Source organism: Phalacrocorax aristotelis, chromosome 4, assembly GCF_949628215.1.
Source record: "Phalacrocorax aristotelis chromosome 4, bGulAri2.1, whole genome shotgun sequence".
NCBI lineage: Eukaryota > Metazoa > Chordata > Aves > Suliformes > Phalacrocoracidae > Phalacrocorax > Phalacrocorax aristotelis.
Genome location: NC_134279.1, coordinates 70,245,103 through 70,269,449, shown reverse-complemented (window position 1 = coordinate 70,269,449; position 24,347 = coordinate 70,245,103). Strand labels below are relative to the sequence as shown.

Genomic DNA, 24,347 nt, shown 5'->3' with positions numbered 1-24,347 from the left:
ATTTTTCCTTTACCTTGTCAAAGCCAATCAAGCAATGACCAAAACACATGCTGTTCTGAATGAGGTACATGTGTTTTATCTTTTGCTTCCATTTCACTTGTACTCCATTTAAACTTCTCCTTGATCTCTCATCAGCCTCTCAGAGTCCTTTATAGCTTGTGTTGTTACTGTAGTTGTGCAATATGGAAAAAATGAAAAAAACCTTCCTATGCACTGCTAAAAAAGATTTAAGAATAACATAGTAAAATAATGTCAAAAGAATTGTTCAATGCTAGTGCATACGCACAATGGGATTTTGAAAGTGTTTTAACAAAATCTGGTATTTTATTTTCTCTTTCAAAAAATGCTGTATATTTGGTTTCCTTGATATATGATTCTGGAGTAGGTGAGAGGGTCATATCTAGAAATGGACTAGTTGTATGAACAACTTACTGGAAATACATTCAATTAATTTATCAATGTAGTATTTTCTAAGCTTTTTATTACAGTCTTAATAATTTTTATTTTTGTGGGTTAATAAAACTCTCAAAGAGTTGAGGCATTGCCTAGTTCACTGACACCAGTACTGATTCAGAGAGGTACACCAAGGCCCTTCTGAAAACCTTTTGTGAGCTGACTTGGTCTGGCTTTTCTTGTTTACGTCTCTTACATAAACATACAGCTCTCTTGTGCTAGAGATCATGCAAAATGACATGAAGAATCTGTTGCACCTTCTCTTTCTTGGTAAGTCCTTGCTGCAGTTTCTGTGAGCAGTCAGTACTGAGCATAGATATGTCCCAAAAATCATAACAGGAAAATGGGTTTATCCATGACATAGTTTCGTTCGTGACATCATGTCAACTGTGCAAAGCTGACAATCCCTTTCACAGTTTTAGTTAAAGAAGACAGTAATTACCTGCACTATAACCATCGAGTAAAATATTCACAACCTTTTAATTAATTTCTAACAATGCACAGCTCCATTAGAAAGGCTTGCAGATATAATTAAGTCAAATAAAACCACTGAATATACTTGGATGAAATGTGATAATTTGACCAAAGACACAAAAAACTCCCCTATTATAAGCTATATCCATAATACAAACAGGTCCATAGTAGCTGCAACACAAACACAGTAGACTCTGTGAAATGCAGAGGCTTAATTGGACCAGAAAGATTACTGACATCCCTGGGATTCAGATTTGTGTTTCTACGGATTTTAGCTGATGTTTAAACTATTAAGCATTTCCTTCCTGTTTTGGTTCTTCCTTCCTGATAGAGTTTTAATATTTAGCTCTTTCAAAATAACTGATGTTGAAATTACCTCTTTTATGTGGTGAAGTACGAATAGACTTCCCAAGTCAGAACACTGCAGTTCATATCATTAAAATTTCATGAGTTATCACTTCCGTTGGTTTTGTTCAAGTTGTGAAAAAGCAGCCTTTTGTATTGTATTCCCTTTGCTTAATCGCTAACGGTTTCTCTGGCGAGTTTCGGTGACATTTACCTTATCTCTCTAACATACTTTCACCACAAGCAGTCCTGCTTGCTTTCAGAGATGGAACTACAAAACCATCACACCAGAGACTGTAAGAGGAAATCAATGAAATCCAGCCTTTTAGCCCCCGCTGCTGTGATCATTAATCTTTTTCCTTACACTGGGAGAAAAAAAATCATTCTCAAATTAATATCAGTAGTGCATGATAAACAGGCATTAAGAAATGCACTTACTTCTCTCTGTTGAATATGATGAATTCTTTCCTAACGGTTTCCAAGCACTGCTGCAGGTGTACATTCTTTGAAAAACAGCATGAACAGGTTGATTAAAAAAGATGGAAAATCATAGACAAAAATGACAACAGAAACGATACTGAAGAAACCAGCTTATGAATGAATACAATCAAAAGGCATTTTAAAGACTCTCCAAAAGTGGGCCATAAAAGCACAATCAATCCTTCTTTGTTTTGGAAGAAGTTACCCATGAAGGATTCCTGAGGATTTTTACATCTGATAGCTCTAAGAAGAACAGTTTGCATGAGCATTCAAAATCATTAAAGTTAGCAACAGAATTTATAAACCTTCACTGAAATGAAAATTCAAGTCTGGAAAATAGTTATTTCTTGGTCTTCTCAGAAATTTAGACTGTTTATACAAAGTGTCTTCCTGTGTGGGACACATTAGTCAGGACTGCAAGAGACAGCTTTAAAACATTTATAAATAATTAGATTTTCTGTGCGTACTTTTCATTTTTGGTACCAGTAGAGGATAAATACTCCTTATAACTATCTGTCCATGTGTGGGAGGAGTATTTGCCAACTGACAACCCTTTTCATACTTAAATGAGCATCTCTAAGAATCTTAAAAATTATTACAACTTAAAAATGTTGTTAATATTTGACTGAAATACATGGTTGCTTTCACCTTACTTTGGAGATGGTTTATGCTGTATGTGAAAAGACAGACATAGAGGTCAAGTCTCTTTTCAGAGATGATAAAACTGAACTTAACTGATTTTTCGATTAGAGAATGTAAATTAAATGCCACTGAATGCCGTCACAGTCCCCAGCTTACCAGTGGGCAGGTTTCCTTAGCTCCATCTTTGGATTTGTTTTTGGCAAGTCGCTTTTTCTTTTTATGGAGAGGTTTGGACTCTAAAATCATTTCTTCAAGTTCAAATGTAGGATCACAGTTCAGTCTTCCTTTCTGGTGCAAAAGGATTCAAAGTTACTCTTTGAAGCATCATTGTGTTTTTAAGTTTGTCCGGCAAGAGTTATTAGCATTAAAAATGATCCAGCTTCCCAGCCTTATCTGTAAAATGAAAACTGTCTTTTTAGGCTGGGAGTGATGCTTGAAGTTTACATAAGGGAGTTAAGAAAAAACCCATATCTTAAAGCAATTACAAAGAGTTAGCTCCTCTTCCTAGTTGTATACAGATGTACTCCTAGAGTGGCTACAATTCTGTTATCCCAGTGAGAGAGATTAATCTGGCCCAAGATCTTCATCGTAATATTGTCTAGTGCTGTAGAACATAAACGACAAGGGTGCAGGAGGGATGGGGAGTATCTCTAAGACCTTACTTGTAAAAATCTGATTTTCTGAAGAGTTGCAGCTGGATTCAGTTACCTAGCTCCTATACAGGACAACAAAGGAAGGAACAGACCTTTTTTGGCTAGCAGCATTTTTATAAAAAAAATGGATCTGTTATGCTTTTTCTTACCCATTACTTACATTACGTAAATATTCTGGATTCTCAATTTTTACGTTGATTTGTGGTGCTTTAACCAAATCTTAGGATTCTTTGTTGTATCAGGATGTTCTTTTTTAAGCAGGATGACTGGAAACACTATTTCTATAGGGCCATTTCCTTCCTTGATTCTTTTCAGATTCTTCCTTAATTCTTTTCAGGTTCTTGATTCTTTCAGATCTTTTCAGCATAAAAGTTTACAGGAGCATAGTTATGCCTCAAGGATTTTTTTTAACTCTGTTCATTAGTGCAGCAAAGCCATCTCATGACAATGCTTGTTGGAGGGTTGGTGGGACCTGCTGTTCCCTGGCTTCCCTAGAGGAACTGCCCTGTTCTTGTGGACACTTGAAAGCAGGTAGGTGCTCTCTTCAGTGTTTCACTGGGGGAACTTGGTTGCCACTGCCTACCCACAAAAAGTGCCTGTCTTTTTGGAAGTGGGGAAATGTGCTCAGCACCCTTGGACTTTTTTCAGAGTAAGAACAGGTTTTGGAAATGGGCTGTAGAGGTTATAATATTTAATGAGCATAGCAGTAAGTGCCTTAAATTACTGAAACTAGTTGAGTTTGGCACTCCTCACTTTTCCCAGTGCCAGCAGTGTACCCAGGCAGCCAAGAAGGCCAATGGCATCCTGGCTTGTATCAGGAATAGTGTGGCCAGCAGGAGCAGGGAGGGGATTGTGCCCCTGTACTCGGCACTGGTGAGGCTGCACCTCAAGTACTGTGTTCAGTTTTGGGCCCCTCAGCACAAGAACGACATTGAGTTGCTGGAGCGTGTCCGGAGAAGGGCAACGAAGCTGGTGAAGGGTCTGGAAAACAAATCTTAGGAGGAGTGGCTGAGAAAACTGGGGTTGTTTAGCCTGGAGAAGAGGAGGCTGAGGGGAGACCTTACCATTCTCTACAGCTGCCTGAAAGGAGGCTGTAGTGAGGTGGGTGTTGGTGTCTTCTCCCAAGTTACTAGTGATAGAACAAGAGGAAATGGCTTCAAGCTGCACCAGGGGAGGTTTAGATTGGATATTAGGAAGAATTTCTTTACTGAAGGAGTGGTCAGGCATCGGGACAGGCTGCCCAGAGAGGTGGTGGAGTCACCATCCCTGGGGGTGTTCAGAAAACGTGTAGATGTGGCACTTCAGGGCATGGTTTAGGAGGCCTGGTGGTGTTGGGTTGACAGATGGACTTGGTGATCCCAGAGGTCTTTTCCAACCTTAATGATTCTGTGATTCTGTGACAACATTTGGGATGAACTGTTCCTCTATTTAGGGATAAGAGCCAGGGTATGGTCAGAAAATCTATGGTTCAGCTGAATTCAATAAATTTTTAAAAAGTCACTGTTTGGCATCCTAATTACTGGATCAGTGTTTTGCCACTCCTGTAATCAGAATAACATGAGATCCTTTCTTCTGCTCATTTTCTCAAAGCATTAAAAAAATATTTGCAAACAAATTGAATTGTGTGATGGAAGATCTTAAAAGCAGCCTGTTTTCCTCCGGGACTTCTGGGAGTTTAATCACATCATTGTCACCATCAAGGTGGAAGTACTAAGACAAGTTATATATAATGGCAGATATTTAGTAACCAAAGGCACTAAGCAGAAAATACATATCCGAAATCGCTTGTATAACTTGTGTTGTCCTACAGTGAAACATTTGATTTAGAGATGACTCCATCATTTTTATTCCTATGAAATCTGTACACTCAAAGTATAATATTAAGCCCTCTGATGTCTCTTCCTCCATACTATCCAGTCAGGTTTAGTAAAATTCATTTGTTTTTTATTAATGGAGGTTTATAGCTTATTTATATTTATTTATAAATAAATATTTCTTTATGTTTGATCAATATCAGTTCATTTTTTGAGCATGTACAGTTTTAAGATTTGTCTGACCACTTAAAAAATACATCGCTTCAGTTCTGAAGCTTTAAAACTGAAAACAAAATGCATTTAAATAATTTCTTGCTTCCTTTATCAAATATTTAACAATACATAAAAGCTTGTAACAATTTATGACTCCAAGCTGAATATAAAGAAACTAGATAACCCATAAAGAAACACATGTACTAGGTAAATAAGAATGATGTTTATCGAATCAAACTACATGGGGAGAAATTAAATGATGGGACCTTCCTACCACAGGCCTCCTGCATGCCCGCTTGCCTGCAGAAGGCAGGCAAGCTCCTGGCAGTAACAGCAAGCTGTCAAAAAGTCATAAACCTCTCTAGTTATAAAACTCTCCCCAGATCACAGTGTATCTTGGCCCCAGTTCGCCCTCTTATCCAAAGCCTGAAAAACAAGAAATATTTTGTGGTGTAGCCCCAGTTAATCAGTGAAGGTTTTGCTGGGCCAACAGAGAGAATAGTTCTTGGAAAATTCCTGGCCAAACTTGGTCTCATGAAACAGTAAAGTTTACTATAAAAACAAGTGTTGTGCTAGAAAAGACAATTTGACTCACATTCTCACTGTGTTTCCTAACAAACCTGATCAACCAGGTGGACCAATCCTGGCAATATCAGCCTCTGCCCTGAAGTACAATTTGTAATGGGACTTTCCAGTTAATCTGAGTACATAAAAGTAACTTTTTACTCCTGTTTTCTTTTAAACGTAGACAATTATTTTTCCTCTGATATTATAAATTACACTCCAATATTATAGATTCCTTCCAGAACACAAATTAAGTGAATCCAAATAGAAAAAGAATAGCTGTGTTTAGACACATTTAATGGCAGATGGTTAAAAGTATTTCAAGAGGACTTCCTCTTTTCTCAGTCTCCATTATGTCCACCATTGTCAACATCAGCCACAGAGACAGGCCACCTGGCTAACAGAGCACTACCAGACATATAGGTTCCACAATTGCTTCTGAAATTATGTTTAAAATTACTATTTTCACCATCCTTAGAAGTCAGGAAACTTATCTATACTCTCACAGGAGTATGGTACCCTCAAAACAACCTACAACCAGATGGAAAGAAGCAAACAGCCACATGAGAACTGTGAATTAAGGACTTGGGGATACTCCTTTATGGCCAGACACAGACCATCGCACTTCTTGTGCTCCAGCTTTGGGCAGGCTGGATGTAACCACCCGAATGTAGAAAATTTGCAGTCCCTTTATTAGGTCCTATTACTACAGCCAGACTGCCATACCTCATTGCTAAGGAGGCAGGCTTAGCAGGGTGGCACACATTGCATTAGTTGGCTGCATGCTCCAGGATGAAAGCTAGCTCGAGTCCAATCCAAGCAGAGTGAAGATCGAAGATATGGCCCTACGAATTCAAGCTTGAATGCAAGCAAGGAGGAGACTGAGGAGATGTTTGGGGAAAGAGGAACACTGGGGACGCAACAGGAGTACAGGATCAGAGAACAGACTTGCCATAGACAGGTTTCAGTAGCCAGTTTTGCTGAAGCAGGTTGAAGTCCTCTTGACTTGAAGTCCTAAGACATGCATCTAGGCATGACTGGGTTTTGTAGAGTCTGGGACGCTCCTGGACCCCATTTATGCTGTACCTTTGAGTATGGGGAACTGGATCCCTCTTTTAAAATACCAAACAGGGTTGTGAAGTTTCCTACATGCTGATAGTTGTGGATTAAACTTTCATTTGGAGTTGGAGGTCTAAATAATCTGTTGGTTTTGTCTGAGAAAGAGTCACCCCGTGCCTCCGATATCTCAGAGGGCAACTCTCACTTGAAAAAAAAGGAAACGAGGAAAAGCAGTCTCCATTCATCTTATAGATCCATGCCAGCTTGGAGAATGGAGTTCATGGTCCGCCAGGCCAGGGAGGAGCTTTGTTCTGCAGTGCTTGGTTTAGGGTAGCAACCTGGGAGAGCAGAGGGGAAGGGCCTGGCATGACATAGCAGTTATTCCAGATACAGGGATGCTGAGTAACAGGGAAGGAGTCCTGGCCTTGGTTTGGTAGATATGATATTCACCTCTCAAGCTTTCAGATTGCACCAGTACTGAGCTAAAATGTGAAAGGAAGGAATTTCACCTCTGCTTGCCCACCCGCAGATTTCTTGTACTGCAGGATGCTGCTTCCAGGAAAGGCTCTGGTCAGATGCCAATAAGCACAGCAAACACTGCCAGCACTGTCTTGGCAACCCACCTGGCTGCCTTTGCTCCATTAGTCAATGCTCTCTCTCCATCAGCTTCTGCAGGGCTGGATCCTGTCCCCATAAGATTAACAAGAACTCTAACGTGACCCTGGATGAGGATAGGGTCTAGCTATTCCCCCTTCCTCATCTTTATTCACAGTTGCATAAAAAGACATAAACAATCCTTGGAATGCTACAAATTTATTGTTTGGAGGAGAATTATGGTGCAATATGACTGAACATAGAATCATAGAATTATTTAGGTTGGAAAAGACCTTTAAGATCATTGAGTCCAACCATAAACCTAGTACTGCCAAGTCCGCAAAATGGACAAGCAACAAAGTGGAGAAGCACGTCAACACCACAGTCACTGCTTTTTATTCATGGCCTTCAAGTCCATTTAACTTACAAATGATCAAAATGGAAATATCCAGAAAATACCAACAAAATCGAACCACAGTAAAAAAACCCCACCAGATTCTCTCACAGAATCTAAATGTTTTAGTGTAGGAAACTGTCACAAAGGAAATAGGTCAGTCTTTTGAAACAACATTTTTTAAGTGAAAAAGGAACAGCATACTGGGATGTTATAAAGTTTTGCAAATGCTTAGATTCCTAACTTTCAGAGCAGCAACAGTCGTCTTGGTATTCTTTGGCTCGGAGTTAACTCTGACAATCATTTGCTCTAACAACTGAAATGCAAAGTCTGGAAAATGCTTTTTATTTGAAAAGGAACAAAAAGTGAACCACGGTTAATTAGTTTTTGTTGTGATCTAATGAAATGGGCCAAATTTTCCTTTAGCTGTGACTGAGTAAATGAAAGCAGAATCCAAAGTAAAGCTTCTGTGAGAAGTAAATCACTGAAGAGCAATAAACACAAACGTAAACAAATAAAACAGCAGTGATAATTAAAGTTGGAATTTGCAAACATAGTTCACCTGGAATATTGACTTACATTAGGAATAAAGCCTGGGGTCACAGTTTTCTCTAAAACAGCATCCCAGTTGACATCAGCTAGGTATGGAGAGCTTTGGATGTCTGCGAGGCTTGAAAGACGGCACTCTGGGTCCTTAGTGAGGAGCTGTGATGAAACACAAGGCATTTTCTAAGGAACCAGTTGCCATATAAAAAGAGTAAACATATTATACATAAATTGTATGATACACAATTTAGAGTAAGAAAATGGATAGGGAATCCTCTAACAGCTCCTAGAAGGCCCAATCTAAAAAAATAAAAGTAATATCTCATAAGAAATTAATATAATTTAATTGCCACCAGATGGCTGTTGCAGGCATGAGGTATACAAATGTATTAGTAACAGAAATCTGCTTACAAATACACAGGAGTCCAAGTGACATGAAACATCATAGTTCAATGCTACCCAACAATTTGTGTTTTGTCTTTAATTTATTGGAAGATATAGTAACACTGAGCATCCTGGCATGAATTAAAATAAACACCTCATTGCTCCATCTATCAAAAATAGATTGCTCGCTCCTGCAAAAGGAACAGATCTCCTGCTTTTCTGGTCACACGTTCACAAACAATTCCTGCTCAAGTATCAGTACTGATGATCTGAAATACCTAAAAGAGGCAGATGATCCTTGCAGCATGGCCAGAAAATTAAAGCAAAGAAACCCTGTGATTTTGGGAAGAAAGCTATTTCCAGGGTCGTAATGCACTCAGAAAGAACCCCAGCTTGTAGCTTAGTGACATTTACAGCAAAGTGGCTTGACTTTTGTTGCTGCAACTATAGCAACATGGGACAGGGAAAGATACAGCCCTTTTCACTTCTAAGCTCCCTGGCTGGAAACTGTGGCAGAAATTAAGAGGGCAGAGTGGCTTCTTCTTCCCTTTCCCACATGAACAAGTAGGGCTGGAGGTGATGGGGCCAGGGCACAGAGTGGCAATTACTGATCCCCAGAGTTTTGCTATCACTAGTGAATCAGTTTTATAAGATTAAAAAAAAAAAGATTTCTATTTATTTGTGGCTATAAAATGCCTGAGTCTAAGCCTAAGAATAATCCAGCTTCTCAAGAGAGAATACTGCACCACTAACATTCAGAAAAGTCTAGAAATAAGCACTGCTTTCTTATCCTTGAAATTTTGACTACCTAAAGCATGTGCTTGCCTGATGCCTCTGCATTGTTGGGGGGCCTTTTTGAAGAGGAAAGAAGAGATGACAGAAGGTGTTTGTGCTTTCTTACCTTTTTCAGTAGTGCTATCATGCCCTTGCACCATGCAGATGAGTAGTGAACTCTTTCTATCTTGAACATGTTGAGTATCTCATCAATGGGGGTGGCAGAATGAATTTCATAGGGCCTCTGGGATAAAGTTAAATCAATATCAAATCAGCAAGAAGGAATAAAAGAGTGTAGACAAGTCATGCTTTCCTGAGCTCAGTATTGTTTATGCTGGAAATATCAAAACCACCAAAACATGTTATAACAATTTTGAGGCTAATCCTTCTTTGCATGTGTGCTTTTCTTTGGTCGTAATGAATGTAATTACTCATAGATGCATTTCCTCTGCAAATTTTTCTCTCATGAAAAGAAGTATCAGTTCAAATGAGATGGCTGAATAATTTTGTTCCTGGGGCATTCCATGTGAAATGTGGATTATTTACTATTTTTTACTTGTAGTACTAGAGTGTACTTGTGATCTAAACTGACAAAATGGAAAAGTGGTGGCTGAAGGGAGATTTGTCATCCTGATTTTACTGAGTGGTAGACAGAGAAATTAAAAAATGCTTACAAAACCCTGTGTAAGAACCACAGTAAAAAAGTAGACTCCAAATCCCAACCCTCCGATGCCCTTTTTAAAATCTACAATCGACTAATTACATGGACCTATGCATTATATAGACCTGCTGTCCTGTGTTAGTAGTGTCTAAATTCTTCTACTGGTGAAGAGCAGCTCTAGCATTCACAGTGCTTTGTTCATGAAGATTGCTGTGAATTATCTTTTATTAAATACAGCATTTGGAAATGAAATTACTACATATAAACCAGTATTCTTATTAATTATTGTGCACATATTTTTTAAAGACTTGCATTTGCGAAGCAAGTTATTAGAATGTTACTCTATGTTGATGTATTTTTTTAAACAAGGATAGAGTGTGGATTGCTTGTGAATTAAGTTGTACCCAGCAGGTGAGAAATATGTGATATGAGGTCTGCAGTCAAATGCCATCATAGCAGCAATGTGCAAATTGCTGCATCATAATTCATACACCACAGAGCTACCTTTTAATCCAATACCCTTAACATCAAAGAGCAGACACTGATCACCTTCACTAGATCTGAATTATCCCTTGTCTTTTGCCAGTGTGTCCTGGTACAAGATTAAAATTTAAGAATATTTCTAGATGTTAGTTACATAATCTGATGGCGAATTGGAGCCACTCTTCATAAACATTCTTATTTTGAGAAGATTCATGAACATGTTTAACTTTGAACATGTGTATGAAACCAAGTCCATTCATTCCAAGGAATTGGGATGTTCTAAAAATAAATCCAAGGATTGCTTAAAGCTTTTTGCTTTGATTCACATTCAGCTAGTCTGTTGTCATTTAGCTGTATCATGTCCATATGAATTCAATAGGACCTAAATGCATTCTCTGAATGCATAATTTTCTTGAATCAGGTTCAAAACTGTCATTTGAAATAGTCTGTCATATGCTTTTTCCTACCTGTGGTAATGCTGCCATGAAACAGCTATTAAAAATGAAAGGTTAACATTCTGTCTGTTGTCAAGAAGTAACCTACTGTTGATTTAGACTTGGTATAATAATGTGACCAATATGATAATTGAGCCAGAATTTATACCAATTGTTGAAAATGGTGACCTAGCTCTAAAAACAGCAACCTGAAAGAATGATGACTCTTTGAAAGAAGTAAAAAGTGAGAATAAAAATAAGAAAGTTTTTCTGTTAAGGATGTTTCTGCACATGCCTTTTTCCTCCCCAGAAAAATCCTTTAAAAACTTATTTTAAAGTTTATTAGCATTTTGCAATCTTACCTGATTTTTTGAGATTTGCAAAGATTTTTAATATTGTTCTTAGCTAACTTGAACTGTAAATACTCAAAGAAATGGCAATTATAAATTTGGTCTTTTGAGGTCCTTCACACCTATATCTCCCGTGTTTTTCAGCTATTCAATCTACTTGAGAGTCAGATCCCTTCTGGGATTTTTGTGAAAAAGGAAAAAAAAATCTGGTCTGCTTTTGTTTGTGATGTTTTACCAAAATTTGTTGTAAACTGTTCACATCACAATGAAAGTCAGAGTCCAAGAATCCCACCTACTACCTCTTTCCTTCACCCTGTCTCTGCTGAGGGCATAGTACATACAGTTATTATAATATTTTAGCAGTTGTGTCTAGCTTAGGAACAGACTGACATGTGTCATGGTTTGTGTTATCCAGTTTAATTTCATGGACTTGGGGAAAAGATCAACGTTTGGTGCAAAGCTTTATAAATTTACTTTTTTGGTTGTTAGGTCTTTTATCAACAGCTGGCTAAGGAGAGAAATGTGCCTGCAACATACTGAGAAATGCTAGCGCTACTGTGGATTATCAAAAAACGGTCGAGACAGCTCTGTGCCAGATGTAACCTACTCCTGTAGGTACAGTCCTGTTTCCAGCAATGCATTGCCTTGGCTGCCTGGCAGCAGGGAGCAAGTCATGAGAATGGCTATAATGCCTTGAGCACCCTGAGCCTTCTCTGAGGACTCTTCCATCTCAAATGGCAAATAGAGGCAAATAAAAACAAGCATTCAGCTTGGTAAAAAGCAGCTCATCTTTACTTAGCTGCTCCTGAACTCAGGCAGGCAACATCATACGCTATGCACAGCTCAGAGGTGGAAAATGATCCAATTTTCATAGAATCATTAAGATTGGAAAAGACCTCTAGGGTCATCAAGTCCAACCGTAATGTTTCTCATTTCTAATGCTCCTTCCATCCTGCCTTCTCCATGCACTAGCATGCACCATGCATGCAGAAATTCATCTCTGGGTGGCTCTGCCCAGTGCAACACCCTCCTCTTTCCCCAGGACTGCTGTAGCAGAGGCTGGTGGGCTGCACCAAGCGCCCGCCCATCTGCTCTGTGGCAGTGGGGATCTCTTCTCACCACCAAACAAAGTGCTGTGGGAGAGTGGAGGAGGAGGGGGCTGCCTGCCTGCAGGTTTAGCTTGCAGCCTCGTAGGCACAAGCGGCTTCTTTGCAGCCATCTGCACAGGGCTGCTGCAGCAGATGGAGCGCATGGTTGTTGCAGACAGCAACATGCCTCTGCTTAAGCACACTTCCTCAATCTGCTGTTACTTCTTTTGCCATCACTCCTGTCAGTTTAGGCCTTGTGTAGACTAGAAAAATTTAGAAATACAATTCAGGAAAAAATACACTTTTTCTTAGTCCATACAAAGGCGTGGGCTGCCAAGCCATCCTCTGGCTTTCTCAGTGGGCAAGAGCTGCTCTTCAGGAGGAAACAAGCAGCTGGCTTTGTTGACTGGAGCATGGAGAGACGGCAATGTTTTTATTTAAAAAAAAAAGATTTGATCCAGTCTCAGCTTTGCTTTGTCTGTAGCCAGATAGACTTATTCAGAGAAGACTGTACAGCTCTTGGCAAATGGATACTATTCTACATAAATTTTAATTTATTAAAGTGACTAGGTATCTTTTGCGATTTGTCTAGGGAGTTCAGCTTTCCTCACACAATCATTCATTGTGCTGCTTTCTTGGAGACGCTCATTGGTGAAAGGGTTGATATAAAAACAGCAGGATGTTCTTTTAATTTATTATATGTGCAGCCAGCACTACTGTCTGTGACTAGGGTTGAGAATGTATTATGCTTATCACTGCCAGAAATTAACTGTTTAGGTTAAAATTTTCCATCCTGGGAAGAACGTCAGCTTAAACACTCAGTAATTCCTGAGAGTGATAGCAGAGAAAATTGCAAAGACCTTTTATTTTTTCTAAAAAGGTTTTTAATACTCCTGTGTTTTCAGAGCAGGGCTGAGATTTGGCATGGGAGAGATATTTGTATCAGGAGCATGACTTTTACCATTTCTATGGAAAGACAAAATAGTTTGGCCAAGTTTTAGGCCTTTGAAAAATGTGACTTCTGGAGTGAAACAACAATGCGCAGACATTCTGAAATGTAGTTTTCCATCTAAAAATGGGAATAATAATTGTTATTTATTTCTAGTTTTCTTTGTCTGTCACCCTACATGAAACTGTGAGATCTTTACGGGATGCATTGTCTCACATTACAAAGTGCCTACCAGGACAGGATAGCAATATTGTGTTAGTGTCATATGATAACAAATAATACTTCCTTAAAAACAGCATACAGCAATGCAATAAAATCCTCTTTCCAAAATAGGAATTAAAAGTGAAATCCCAGCTACTTTAACTATGTCATTATCCTGAAATAATATCTAAATTACTGTTTTCCACAGGGAACAGTAAATATTTAAGCAACCAACTTCAATCCTTTGAACCAAACTGGAAAAGAATTTTCCATTATCTTCTGTGATATTTGACCATGCTCAGGAAGATTTTTCATTAAGCTTATTCATATAACTGATCAGATAAGTAACAAGTGCACCGGCAGATAAGCATTTTCTGTAGCTGGGCCAAGCATCTTAGGATATTACATTAACTCTTTTAAGGTATTAGCCAAGATAATTAGAGATATAATAAAACCTGAAGTAACTCAATTTCTGTTTGGAAAAAAATACCATCGTTTCCAATTCAGCATTGTTAAGAACTCATTAAAGCATTAGGCTTTTCCTTAGTGCCCACCGTAGTTTATGTCCATTTTAGGCAAACTTGCATAATGTAATTGAGAGTGGAGTGAAATTTCCCCAAGACTGTCTCCACCTGGAAAGGATCAGGACAGCATTCCTGACCTGAACTGCAGCCTCATCCATTCCAATTTTATCATGCACTCAGGGGCACAGCAAACTTTGGGACTTCTGTCAGTCAATGTGATGAGTAACAACAAATGCCATCATTCTTACCCAACCCCTCAGTAATTCATACGCTGTAATTCCTAGCGACCACCAGTCTACTGGGTACGAGTATCCTGGACCTCCATCCATAAAGGTCTGGAACACTTCTGGAGCTAAAACAATAAATTAAATTTAAAAAAGCATTATATTAAGCTTAGACTATGGATCATTAATGTTGGTATTTGAAAAATTAATAAGGATATAATTCACTGGAACTAAATACATATGTAAACACATCATTTTCAGGCTGCAGTTTCACTGCATTGGTTTGCTGGCAACAAGTGAACTTCACTGGTCAGGGTTTTTCAAAAGCCAATAATTTTATGTTAATTCCTACCTGGTCCATTTTAGTTTTATGTTATGCAAATAAAAATAAGTAATAGGAAGGGAATACCTGAACTGAAGCATCACTTGGACTATTCAGGGGAATGCAGACATCTTATGGGACAAATATATAGGCGAGGTGATTCTCTGTGATTGATGGAGGTGTTGAACATGGTAAATCTCATCCTTATTCTACATTTGGATAGAGTTAATTAGATGGGTTTTAAAGGTATTCAACATAGGAAAATGGTAATTAAATACAAATCCTGACACTGATTAGATGCTGTGAGAATCTCTGTCCTGACTGGAAGTAAACACACTGTAAACAAAGTAATGAATTCTATAAAAATAACTTCCCTGGGGGGAAAAAAAAAGATCTTTTCAAAACCAGATCCAGTTGGCTAATTTCAGCAACAAAGACATACTAAATAATGCCACTGTAGTTTCTTCAGAAAACCATATATAAGTAAGAAAGGATATGAAATGAAGAGTCAGTCATGCTTTTCTAATTATTTCATAGCAGAATCTCAGTACACTTTGTGAAAACAACATTTCCCTGGGGATTTTCTAAACAACACTATCACCAACCGTAACATCATGCTAGATTGCAATTACCATGTCAGCCTCTTCTGGCCATGACACTGAGTCTAATGTATCACATTACCACCTGATTACCATTGCATCACTTTCTAATGGGCATACTGCAATGAATAATGTAGTCTGGTCACACTTACTACTGACTGGCAGTTTGGGATTTGACTATGTATGGCATTTAAATAAGCACCTTTAATTAAAAGAAAGACGTTCCTTTCAGAGGAATTTTTGCAGTCCTTGCATCATTATGGATGGCAACCTTTATGGATGGCAACCTAACAGTTTGTAACCCCAGGCCTGAGTTCAAAAAGTCTTGAAGAGCCCAACCTAGTAGAGGATTTTGGCATCCATGAATTAGATGAGGCAAAACCCTAATCTGTAGAATGAAGAGCAATGAATGAATGAAAGTGCTCCTGTACTCTCTGCCCAGCAGGATCATCTCTAAATAGGTTTGGTAGTAGAACTGCAGGCACCTAAATAAATATTTTTGCCAGAGTACATGTGTTTGGAAGATAGCTGATCAGTGCATTTCTGGCATAGGTAAGCTTGTGCTGTGATCCAGTATGGCGTGAATCAACAATGTCATAAAAGTCATCACACTGAGTTATCTGTGTCTCACCTCCAGATAATATAGGTTCACTTGGCATGTTATATCTTCAGATGTACTTCAGAGCTTGTTTGCATGCTGCTGGGGATCTCTGTCAACACAACTTACATGTGCATGGTCTATCACATAGATGCTAAGAGGGTAGGCAGGATTTTGTGTGTTACTTCAATGGATCAGTGCACCTAAATTGCACATCAGGCACAAGGTACCAGGTACTTTGTAGTAAAGGTTTGCTTTATTTAGCCACATTTGTTATGGGTTTTCCCCACTGTGCCTAGATGATGTATAATATCCCATTACAGAAAATAGCCTTTGAGGACTTTTTTACTGAGCTATATAGGTATAATATTGGTTTCACTCTTTCTTTTATAGCTTTAACATTGTAATAATGTGACGGATCACTATCTGATTTCCGTGAAGAGGTAGAGGTGAAAGTACTTTATTGATGCAACCTACAACACTGATAGAACAGTGCAGCTGTTTTGCTAATCCACTGACTGAGTTATCCACTTCTATTTTATTTGCTTCTTCTAAAAGCTTCAAGGTCAACTCATCCCACATTAAGCAGATCAGCAGAAAATGCTTTCTTTTGCCCAGTGTCCCTGGTGGTTTGAGGCTCTATTTTGTCGCCTGAAGCTGATGACAGCATCCTTAGATCAGAAAATGGGCAGTTAGGCTTCTGATTTTTAAGGCAGATAGCCCCTTTTCCCCTGCTATCTCAAAATTATTTACAGTCCAGCTGGACAGACTCTCTGTGCTCAGTCATCTGCAGCGAAGCTTTGCAAGATCTGAAGCAGCTTTGCAAGATGACAGGGGAGACCGACAGAAGGTACAATATGATTTCCAGTATCCTATGTATAGGTTTATTCTAAGAGTGACATGTCAACCCTACTGAAGACAACAGAGCTTTCCCCAGTTTAGCAAGGCTGTTAAATACTAATCTCACATTAATATTGTGATTAATGTGTGTAAAAGCCTTTCCGAGCTGAGACATTAGGCCCAAACGAAGGCCCCAACCTGTATGGCAGACTTCTGGAGTCTGCCTGCTCATTCTGAAACATAGCATGATTTTACAGAAAGACAGCAGGTCCTCCAGGTGATGGGGTTAGCTGACCTCTGAAGAACTAGAGCTGTGAAATATAAAACATAACATTAGATTTTGCTGTAAGAAATAATTATGTCAGGAGAACCAATTCTGAGTGCAAACTGGCTACGATAAAAACAAATAAAAAATCTGAAAGGAAAATTAAAACTCTACATTGATTTTCTTTAGGAGTGTTATTGGAATAGACTATCTGTAAACTTTTAAAATTTTAATTTGATTTCAGGCTCAGCTTGGACAGCTGTCCTGCAGCTTGCTGTGGGTAGGTTCTGCCAAAGGATGATAAGATTTGAGCTTCCCACCTTGCAGCAAGGGCAACAGCTCTGCTGTGTGCACCCTTTTGGCACAAATCCTCTCCTATCATAACAGATTTTAGATGACAAGTATACTTACATATTTTACCCTGTGTGTCTACCTAAATGCAAGGATTCTGCCTGCAAAAGTTCATTCATGTGAACAAAAGTGAGAAAGTGCATGTGAGAAAGAGAGTTTCAGATCTTTTTCCTCAAAAACTTTCTACTGAACAAAGGCTTTTCAGGAAAAGATGTGGTTTTACTACTGGGTCTGATCCTGCAGATTCTTTTGGCTGAGGCCTGTAATTACTATAACAGGCAGATTGAAGGCAGGTGGAAGTTTGCATGGTGGGAACACAGCTTTTAAACAGTGAAGCTAAATCAAGTATTAGTAATTCTGGCAGCAGCAAGAGTGAATTCAAAGTGCAGAAGCGATGCTATCAGTAGGTCTTACAGGTCTTCACAGCCCCCTGTGAATAAACATCAAAGACATAATGGACAACTGCTTTACTAGAGCTGCCCAAAAGAGCACCTTCAACAGAAGTAACCTTGTCCAGCCTCACTGCTCACCCTGCTTTGATCAGGAGATTGGACTAGAGATTCCTGAGGCCCCTGTCAATGTGAATCATCCTAGTATCCTGTGATGCTAATGAAGGTCAAGTACCACCTTGTCAAAGTCTGTCTGAGTGGGGTGATGAAGGGGTTTAAGGCCAGAAGTCTCAGTGGGACCTTCGCAACCGTCATCACGAACTGCATGGGCTCTTCATCCTCACTCAGACACCTGCAAAACCTGCCACCCAAAGCACTGGGGACTTCTGAAAGTCTGTATCTCAGAGCAGGGTATTCTTCTGGTCTGGGAGATTACTCTTCATGTGTGGAAGAAGTGTGATCCATGGAAGGCTTCGGTAACTACAGACAGATCATTTTAAAACTAATGCCATTCCAAGCTGAGACATCTGTGCTAATTTTAACAAGGCAAGCAATAAAATCAGGAATGCTTCTGTGTCTTGTATGATAATGAGTAAATACATGTATTTAACTTCAGCAACTCACCAAGATAAAATCCTCCAATTGTTTTTTCTTATATCATTTTTCTGTGCTTTCATTGTTTATCTGCTTTGCTTTCTTGAAAAATGGCATAAAATGAACCTACCTTTGTGCTGCATTAAGTGTGCTTCAGTGCATTTTTTGGCTGTCCCTAACATGTATTTCCAGTTAACGGGGTTTTTTCCAAATAATAAATTAGAATAAATCCTATTCAGAGCTCTGTCTTTTGATGCTTTTCACTGTATCTTTCTAGTAACACCATATCATTGTAGACCATCTCTGTACCAAGAGAAAGATTCCAATGAAGTAAGTAAACCATTATTTTGCTTTAAAATAAAACCATACTGGAGAACGGCTAATAAAAAAAGTGAACATGAAAGCAAATCTGGTGGGTTTGCATCCATCTCAGAAGCAGTGGCTTCCTGGGATATCCATACTCTTTTTCTATGGGTTTAGCCATACTCCAAATAATTTTGTGAAACAGAGGGTAACATCTGACAAATCAATTCATATATACAGCTACCCACTGCAATTGTCACAGCAGTCAGATGATCTGCCTTGTAAATTATGTAAGAGGATGCATCTCATATTGTATGTGTATTTCCCTAAAGACCTGTAAAAAAAAAAGTATGAAACTGAAATTTTATTTAACTGGTTGGTAATTTTGTACCTTATTTGTGGAAGATAATCAGTATCTAACAATATGATTTCATGATTCATGAGCTTGAAATAGAAGAGAATATCAATGTAAGTGCAAATAATACTGAACCCAGTTTTTACTATTTGTTCGTACTGTAAAAAAGCATTTTGTACATAGGATGAAATACTTTTAAGTAGGGTTTGTAAAATCTGCCTAGTGTTCATAGTTATCACTTAACTCCATAGTTAAACTATAAGTGCTCCAGGTCTCTGAAATTCAGGCCATTTTAATTTGGTGCCCAATGGTCAGTTTGAAAAGGCTGTCCAAGATAAAATAGTCAATTCAAGATCTATCACTTGGAATGGTTGGCACAAAGAATAGCTGTTATTATTTTTGATGGAGCATACTGGTTTAATCATAAAGATAATTCATCAGAATAAATCTTAAAATGAAGAGCTTAGAGTGGCTTTGGTACGAATCCTAAATAGCACAATGTGGCATTTAGTTTCTGATGAACTGATTTAAGCTTCACTTCCTTAGCAAGGAGCTAATCAAAGAGTGCCTGGTGCACTTGCCTACCCGGGAGGCTGCCAAGTGTTGATTAAGAAGCTTACAGAGTTATTACTTTGAAGCATTGCCGACTTCCATAGGCTGCTTTGAAACTTTGCAAAATTGGTGAGAGGGACAGTGCAGTGAGATGAGCACACTAGACACTTCTTCAAGTGGCCTTTACTTGATTTTTTACTTGATTTAAACAATATTCCGAGAACCTTGGACTGAGATGCTTCAGTGAAATATTAACTGCTTTCTCAGCACTGTTTCGAGAAAATATTAATTTTCACTTTTACCTGAAAAGTAAATTCTGAGGTCAGTAGTTCTTCTAGGTTCAAATAGAAAACAGAAACCAAACTACAGTGAAGACAAGAGATCATCTGTTTGGAGGAGAAGCTGTTTTAAGAACAAAAGGAAAGAAAGCAACTTCCCTCTCCCTGAATATAAACATGGACTTGGTAAACTATCAATTTACCTCCTAGTGTTTACTTTCTCATGTGTTAAAAAGGTCTAAATTATAATGGACGGCTTTCTGACTCAACTGCTAACTTCTGTTGTACAAGGCAAAGTGCTGCTTAAAGCCTGACCATGCTGGGCTGGCAATTTTCTAGTGTGAAGTCCAGACTTGTTACAATAATGTAACAGATTTTGTACCATTATTCACATAATACACCTCAATAGTTTTAATACTCATATTTAATGCAATTATTCAATCAATGTAAATATTTTAGATACCATTACCTGAATACAGACACTGCATTTAGAATGCCTTATTAGTTTGCCATATGGTTATACAGCCTCTCTTGCCCTTACTCCAAGTGCTGTCCTCATAAAACCCTCTGCATTACTCAACCACTGAACAGAACCCAGTTCTTGTGCTTGTGTTTGCACAGAGAAACCCTTTCTGGTTGAACATCTGGATCAACCTCAGAGAAGAAACCTCAAGTTGCTAGCCCCATTGAAATAAAGCCCAGCAACAATGAATGTGTCATAACTACTACTGAATATGAAATTATACAGAAGTACCTTCCTTACTCCATTCAAAAGCTCATGGTGGCTGCAGTGCTAATTTTTCTAGCAAACTGTTGAAGGGATTGTGTCCAAAAATACCCATTTGCTATTTGGAAGATTGGCCCAGTGCATGGACCGCAGCTGTTCTGCCCTGGTGCTGAAACAAACTGATCTGCATAACTGGGGATTCGCAAGACAGACTGTGTGCCTGATGGATCAGGAGGACTATTACATGCTCCTGCCTCACATATTCCTACCAGGTTAGCAAAGTATTTGCAACAGTTTATGCATGCAAAGACCTGGGGGCATTACATGGCTTGAGCAAAGAACAGGAGTTATCCAGGGGGCAGAAACATCCTGCTGGGTTGCTGGAAGTCCCCACTTGTTGCCCCCTCTCCCACCTCTGCTGGCGGTCTCTTTCCCCTCAGATCTGACTGCAGAACTCCACATCAGATCAGGCCCTTTCAGGCAGGTTAAAAAAAAACAGAAATCAACCAAACCAAAACTATGACTTGCATTGAGGGTGGTGGGTGTTTGACTGAAATAATCAAAGAAATTATTATACTAACAGTTTTGCTGGAAGATCTCAAAGGATGGTAGTAGGTCAGAGAGCACAGAGAAGTGAAAAGCAGCTGGAGACAGTAACTTCTTTCACAGAATCACAGAATGGTAGGGGTTGGAAGGGACCTCTGGAGATCATCTCATCCAACCCCCCTGCCTGAGCAGGCACACCCAGAGCAGGGGGCACAGGAACGCGTCCAGGCAGGTTTTGAATGTCTCCAGGGAAGGGACTCCACAGCCTCCCTGGGCAGCCTGTGCCACTGCTCTGGCACCCGCACAGGAAAGAAGTTTGTTCTCACATTTAAGATGAACTTCCTGTGTTCCACCTTGTGCCCATTGCCCTTTGTCCTGCTGTTGGGCACTATTGAAAAGAGCCTAGTCCCATTGTCCTGACACCCACCCTTTAGATATTTATGAGTATCAGTAAGATCCCCCCTCAGTCTTCTCTTCTCCAGGCTGAACAAACCCACGTCTCTCAGCCTTTCTTCATAAAGGAGATGCTCCAGCCCCCTGATCATCTTGGTAGCTCTCTGCTGGACTTGCTCAAGCAGTTCCCTGTCTTTCTTAAACTGGGGAGACCAAAACTGGACACAGTACTCCAAATGTGGTCTCACTAGGGCAGAGTAGAGGGGGAGGATAAACTCTCTCGATCTGCTGGCCACACTCCTTTTAATGCACCCCAGGATACCGTTGGCCTTCTTGGCCACAAGGGCACAGTGCTGGCTCAGGGTCAGCTTCCTGCCCACCAGCACTGCCAGGGCCTTCTCAGCAGAGCCACTTTCCAGTAGTTCAGCCCCCAGCCAGTACTGGTGCCTGGGGTTGTTCCTTCCCTGGTGCAGGACCCTACACTTGCTCTTGTTGAATTTCATGAGGTTCCCCTGGGCCCAGCTCTCCAGCCTGTCCAGGTCTCGTTGGATGGCAGCACAGCCTTCTGGTGTATCAGCCACTCCTCCCAGCTTGGTATCATCAGTGAACTTGCTGAGGGTACACTCTGTCCCTTCGTCCAGGTCACTGATGGATACGTTGAACAGGACTGGACCCAGCACAGACCCCTGGGGAACACCACTAGTGACAGGCCTCCGACCAGTCTCTGTCCTGTTGATCACGACCCTCTGACTTCTGTTGTTCAGCCAGTTCTCTATCCACCTCACTGTCCTCTCATCCAACCCACACTTCCTTAGCTTGCCTGTGAGGATGCTGTGGGAGACAGGGTCAAATGCCTTACTGAAGTCAAGATAGACAACACTGCTCTCCCTTCATCAACCCAGCCAGTCACACCACCACAGAAGGCTATCAGGTTGGTCAAGCAACCTGATCTCCTGAGGTTTTTCAGCTGCTTGTGTACCTACTCATTAATGTCAGAGCAGATCCAAAACCTGAACACCCGCTTGCAGCTCAGTTGCTTAATCTCCTCAGCCATGGTGCTCCTCGCACAAGCTGAAAACTCCATCAGTATGGTAAGTGTTTATTCAGCACCTCAAAGCCTCACGTGACTGCTCTCAGTTATTGTTTATCAGAACAAACAGAAGCCTCCTGGCTCATGCAGGCATTATGATATTTCCCTGGGATCAAAAGGGCAGGTAGCGCATCACCAGTGCCTGCAGATAGGCAGTCAAACCCTTGGTAGGAAAGGGTGGGATTTTTTAAAACCTAACTACTTTCTTAACTGTACACAAAAAGCAACGAGCTGCAAAACACTACTTAATTATGACACTGTTTAGTATCAGTGCAAGGAAGACCAAGTTTGAACACCTGAAAACCCAACTCCAAATTTGTCCCTGCTGTATTGTATTGCCTCAGGAAGCAATTTAGCCCTGCAGGATACTTTTACTTTACCTATAAGGTTGATATCAGGACATCCACTAGTTTTCCTCTGACCCCAGTAGTACTCCCACACAGCATTAATTAATTAATAAATATGGATGACTCATACATTTCAGAAGTTCAGTGGACCTCTATAAATCCACACTCCTCTGGTAATCTCAGTTATACAGCCGTTCTTTACCATGACAGAAACCTATGAAAGCAGCTGTGAAAATCTGAGATAAGAAGCTTGTATGATAGGAATGGGGTAGCTGAAACTTTTTACATAATTTACGGCTGATTTTATTGGCTTTGGATTTTTGTCAAGCCTATTTATATCACAAAGCTCTACCTAACACCTTTAACCCTCCTACCACCAGAAATGGAAAAAAACCTCAAACAAACCCTAAATCCCCAAAATTTATAACCTGTGAATGGAAAGATTTTGAAACACTGACCAATAATGTACAGATGTATGGAAATTGATCATTCAAAAAGGAAACATTTCAATGAGTAAAAGCATGTGTTATAGGACTCAAATACATCTAAAATATGCCAGAGTGAGAAATAAACAAAAGGCGATAATGTTTTCTAGATATATTTTAGTATTTAACATTTTGTTTTGTGGCTGACCAACCTGTTGCAGGGGAGAGGGCCATTACTGCAGATGGGTGCCCAGCACAGAGCACATGCTCTGAGACACAAGGGTGCTTCCTGCAGCCTGCATGAGGGACCAATATAAGAAACATCTTTTTTTTTTCCCCACTCAGAAAGATTGAACAGTGGTAAAAATGGAAAACACTTACACAGGTGCTTCCAGCCAGGCAAATGCACACTTTCTTTAAACACAAGAAACCTAATGAATAGCCTCTGCAGGAAGAAAGAGCCACAGCTGAATATCCCAGGCGCAGGCTGCAGCCAGGGGCTGTCCCCTGCCCTGCACTGGCTTTCCTGGCCCACATCCCAGTGCAGGCTGGAGGGGGATCCCCCACAAGTGCCTGCGTTTCTTTGTTGGCAGCAGACACACCTGCCAAAAGCCAGCTAGGTCTCAAAGGATATTTTGCATTGGCTGCCAGAGGAGGGTGACAGCCTGAAAACTAATGAGTTTTCAAAGGGCTATTTCTACAATAAAACCTTTCACCACACCCTCAATCACAGGTGTTGCAGAAGGTTTGAGCAGTGAATTTGTAATGATAAAATCATTACATGGGTGCCATTACACATGGCATAGGTGACACACAAATTTCCTAAACCAGATTAAGGCACACATCGTATTTTGCAGCTACAGCTGTCTGAACAGTACGAGGCAGAAACTCTGAAGACCCCTGAACCCTAAGAAGCAGATTTCACTTCAGCATTTCATGTCAATGTCTTTGAGAAGTAAAACTGCAGAAGCAGCTGGAAGTAGCTTGTCCTGCCAGGCTGTTGGACTCTTTCCTTTCCAATTCACTGTTGTCCATGTTTTTGTTTGCCTATGTGTAGCAGGTATTTTACT

General features: G+C 39.9%; 1 protein-coding gene across 1 annotated transcript in view; it reads right to left on the bottom strand.

Annotated features, from left to right (window-relative positions):
- The window catches only part of STK32B (serine/threonine kinase 32B), a 181,841-nt gene that overhangs the window by 20,930 nt on the left and 136,564 nt on the right, over positions 1 to 24,347 (bottom strand). Inside the window, exons 7-11 of the mRNA XM_075091882.1 lie at positions 14,328 to 14,431; positions 9,517 to 9,633; positions 8,265 to 8,390; positions 2,551 to 2,682; positions 1,711 to 1,775 (exon numbers count right to left, since the gene is read on the bottom strand). Coding sequence (XP_074947983.1) covers positions 1,711 to 1,775; positions 2,551 to 2,682; positions 8,265 to 8,390; positions 9,517 to 9,633; positions 14,328 to 14,431 — 544 coding nt within the window. The remainder of the gene's footprint in view (positions 1 to 1,710; positions 1,776 to 2,550; positions 2,683 to 8,264; positions 8,391 to 9,516; positions 9,634 to 14,327; positions 14,432 to 24,347) is intronic.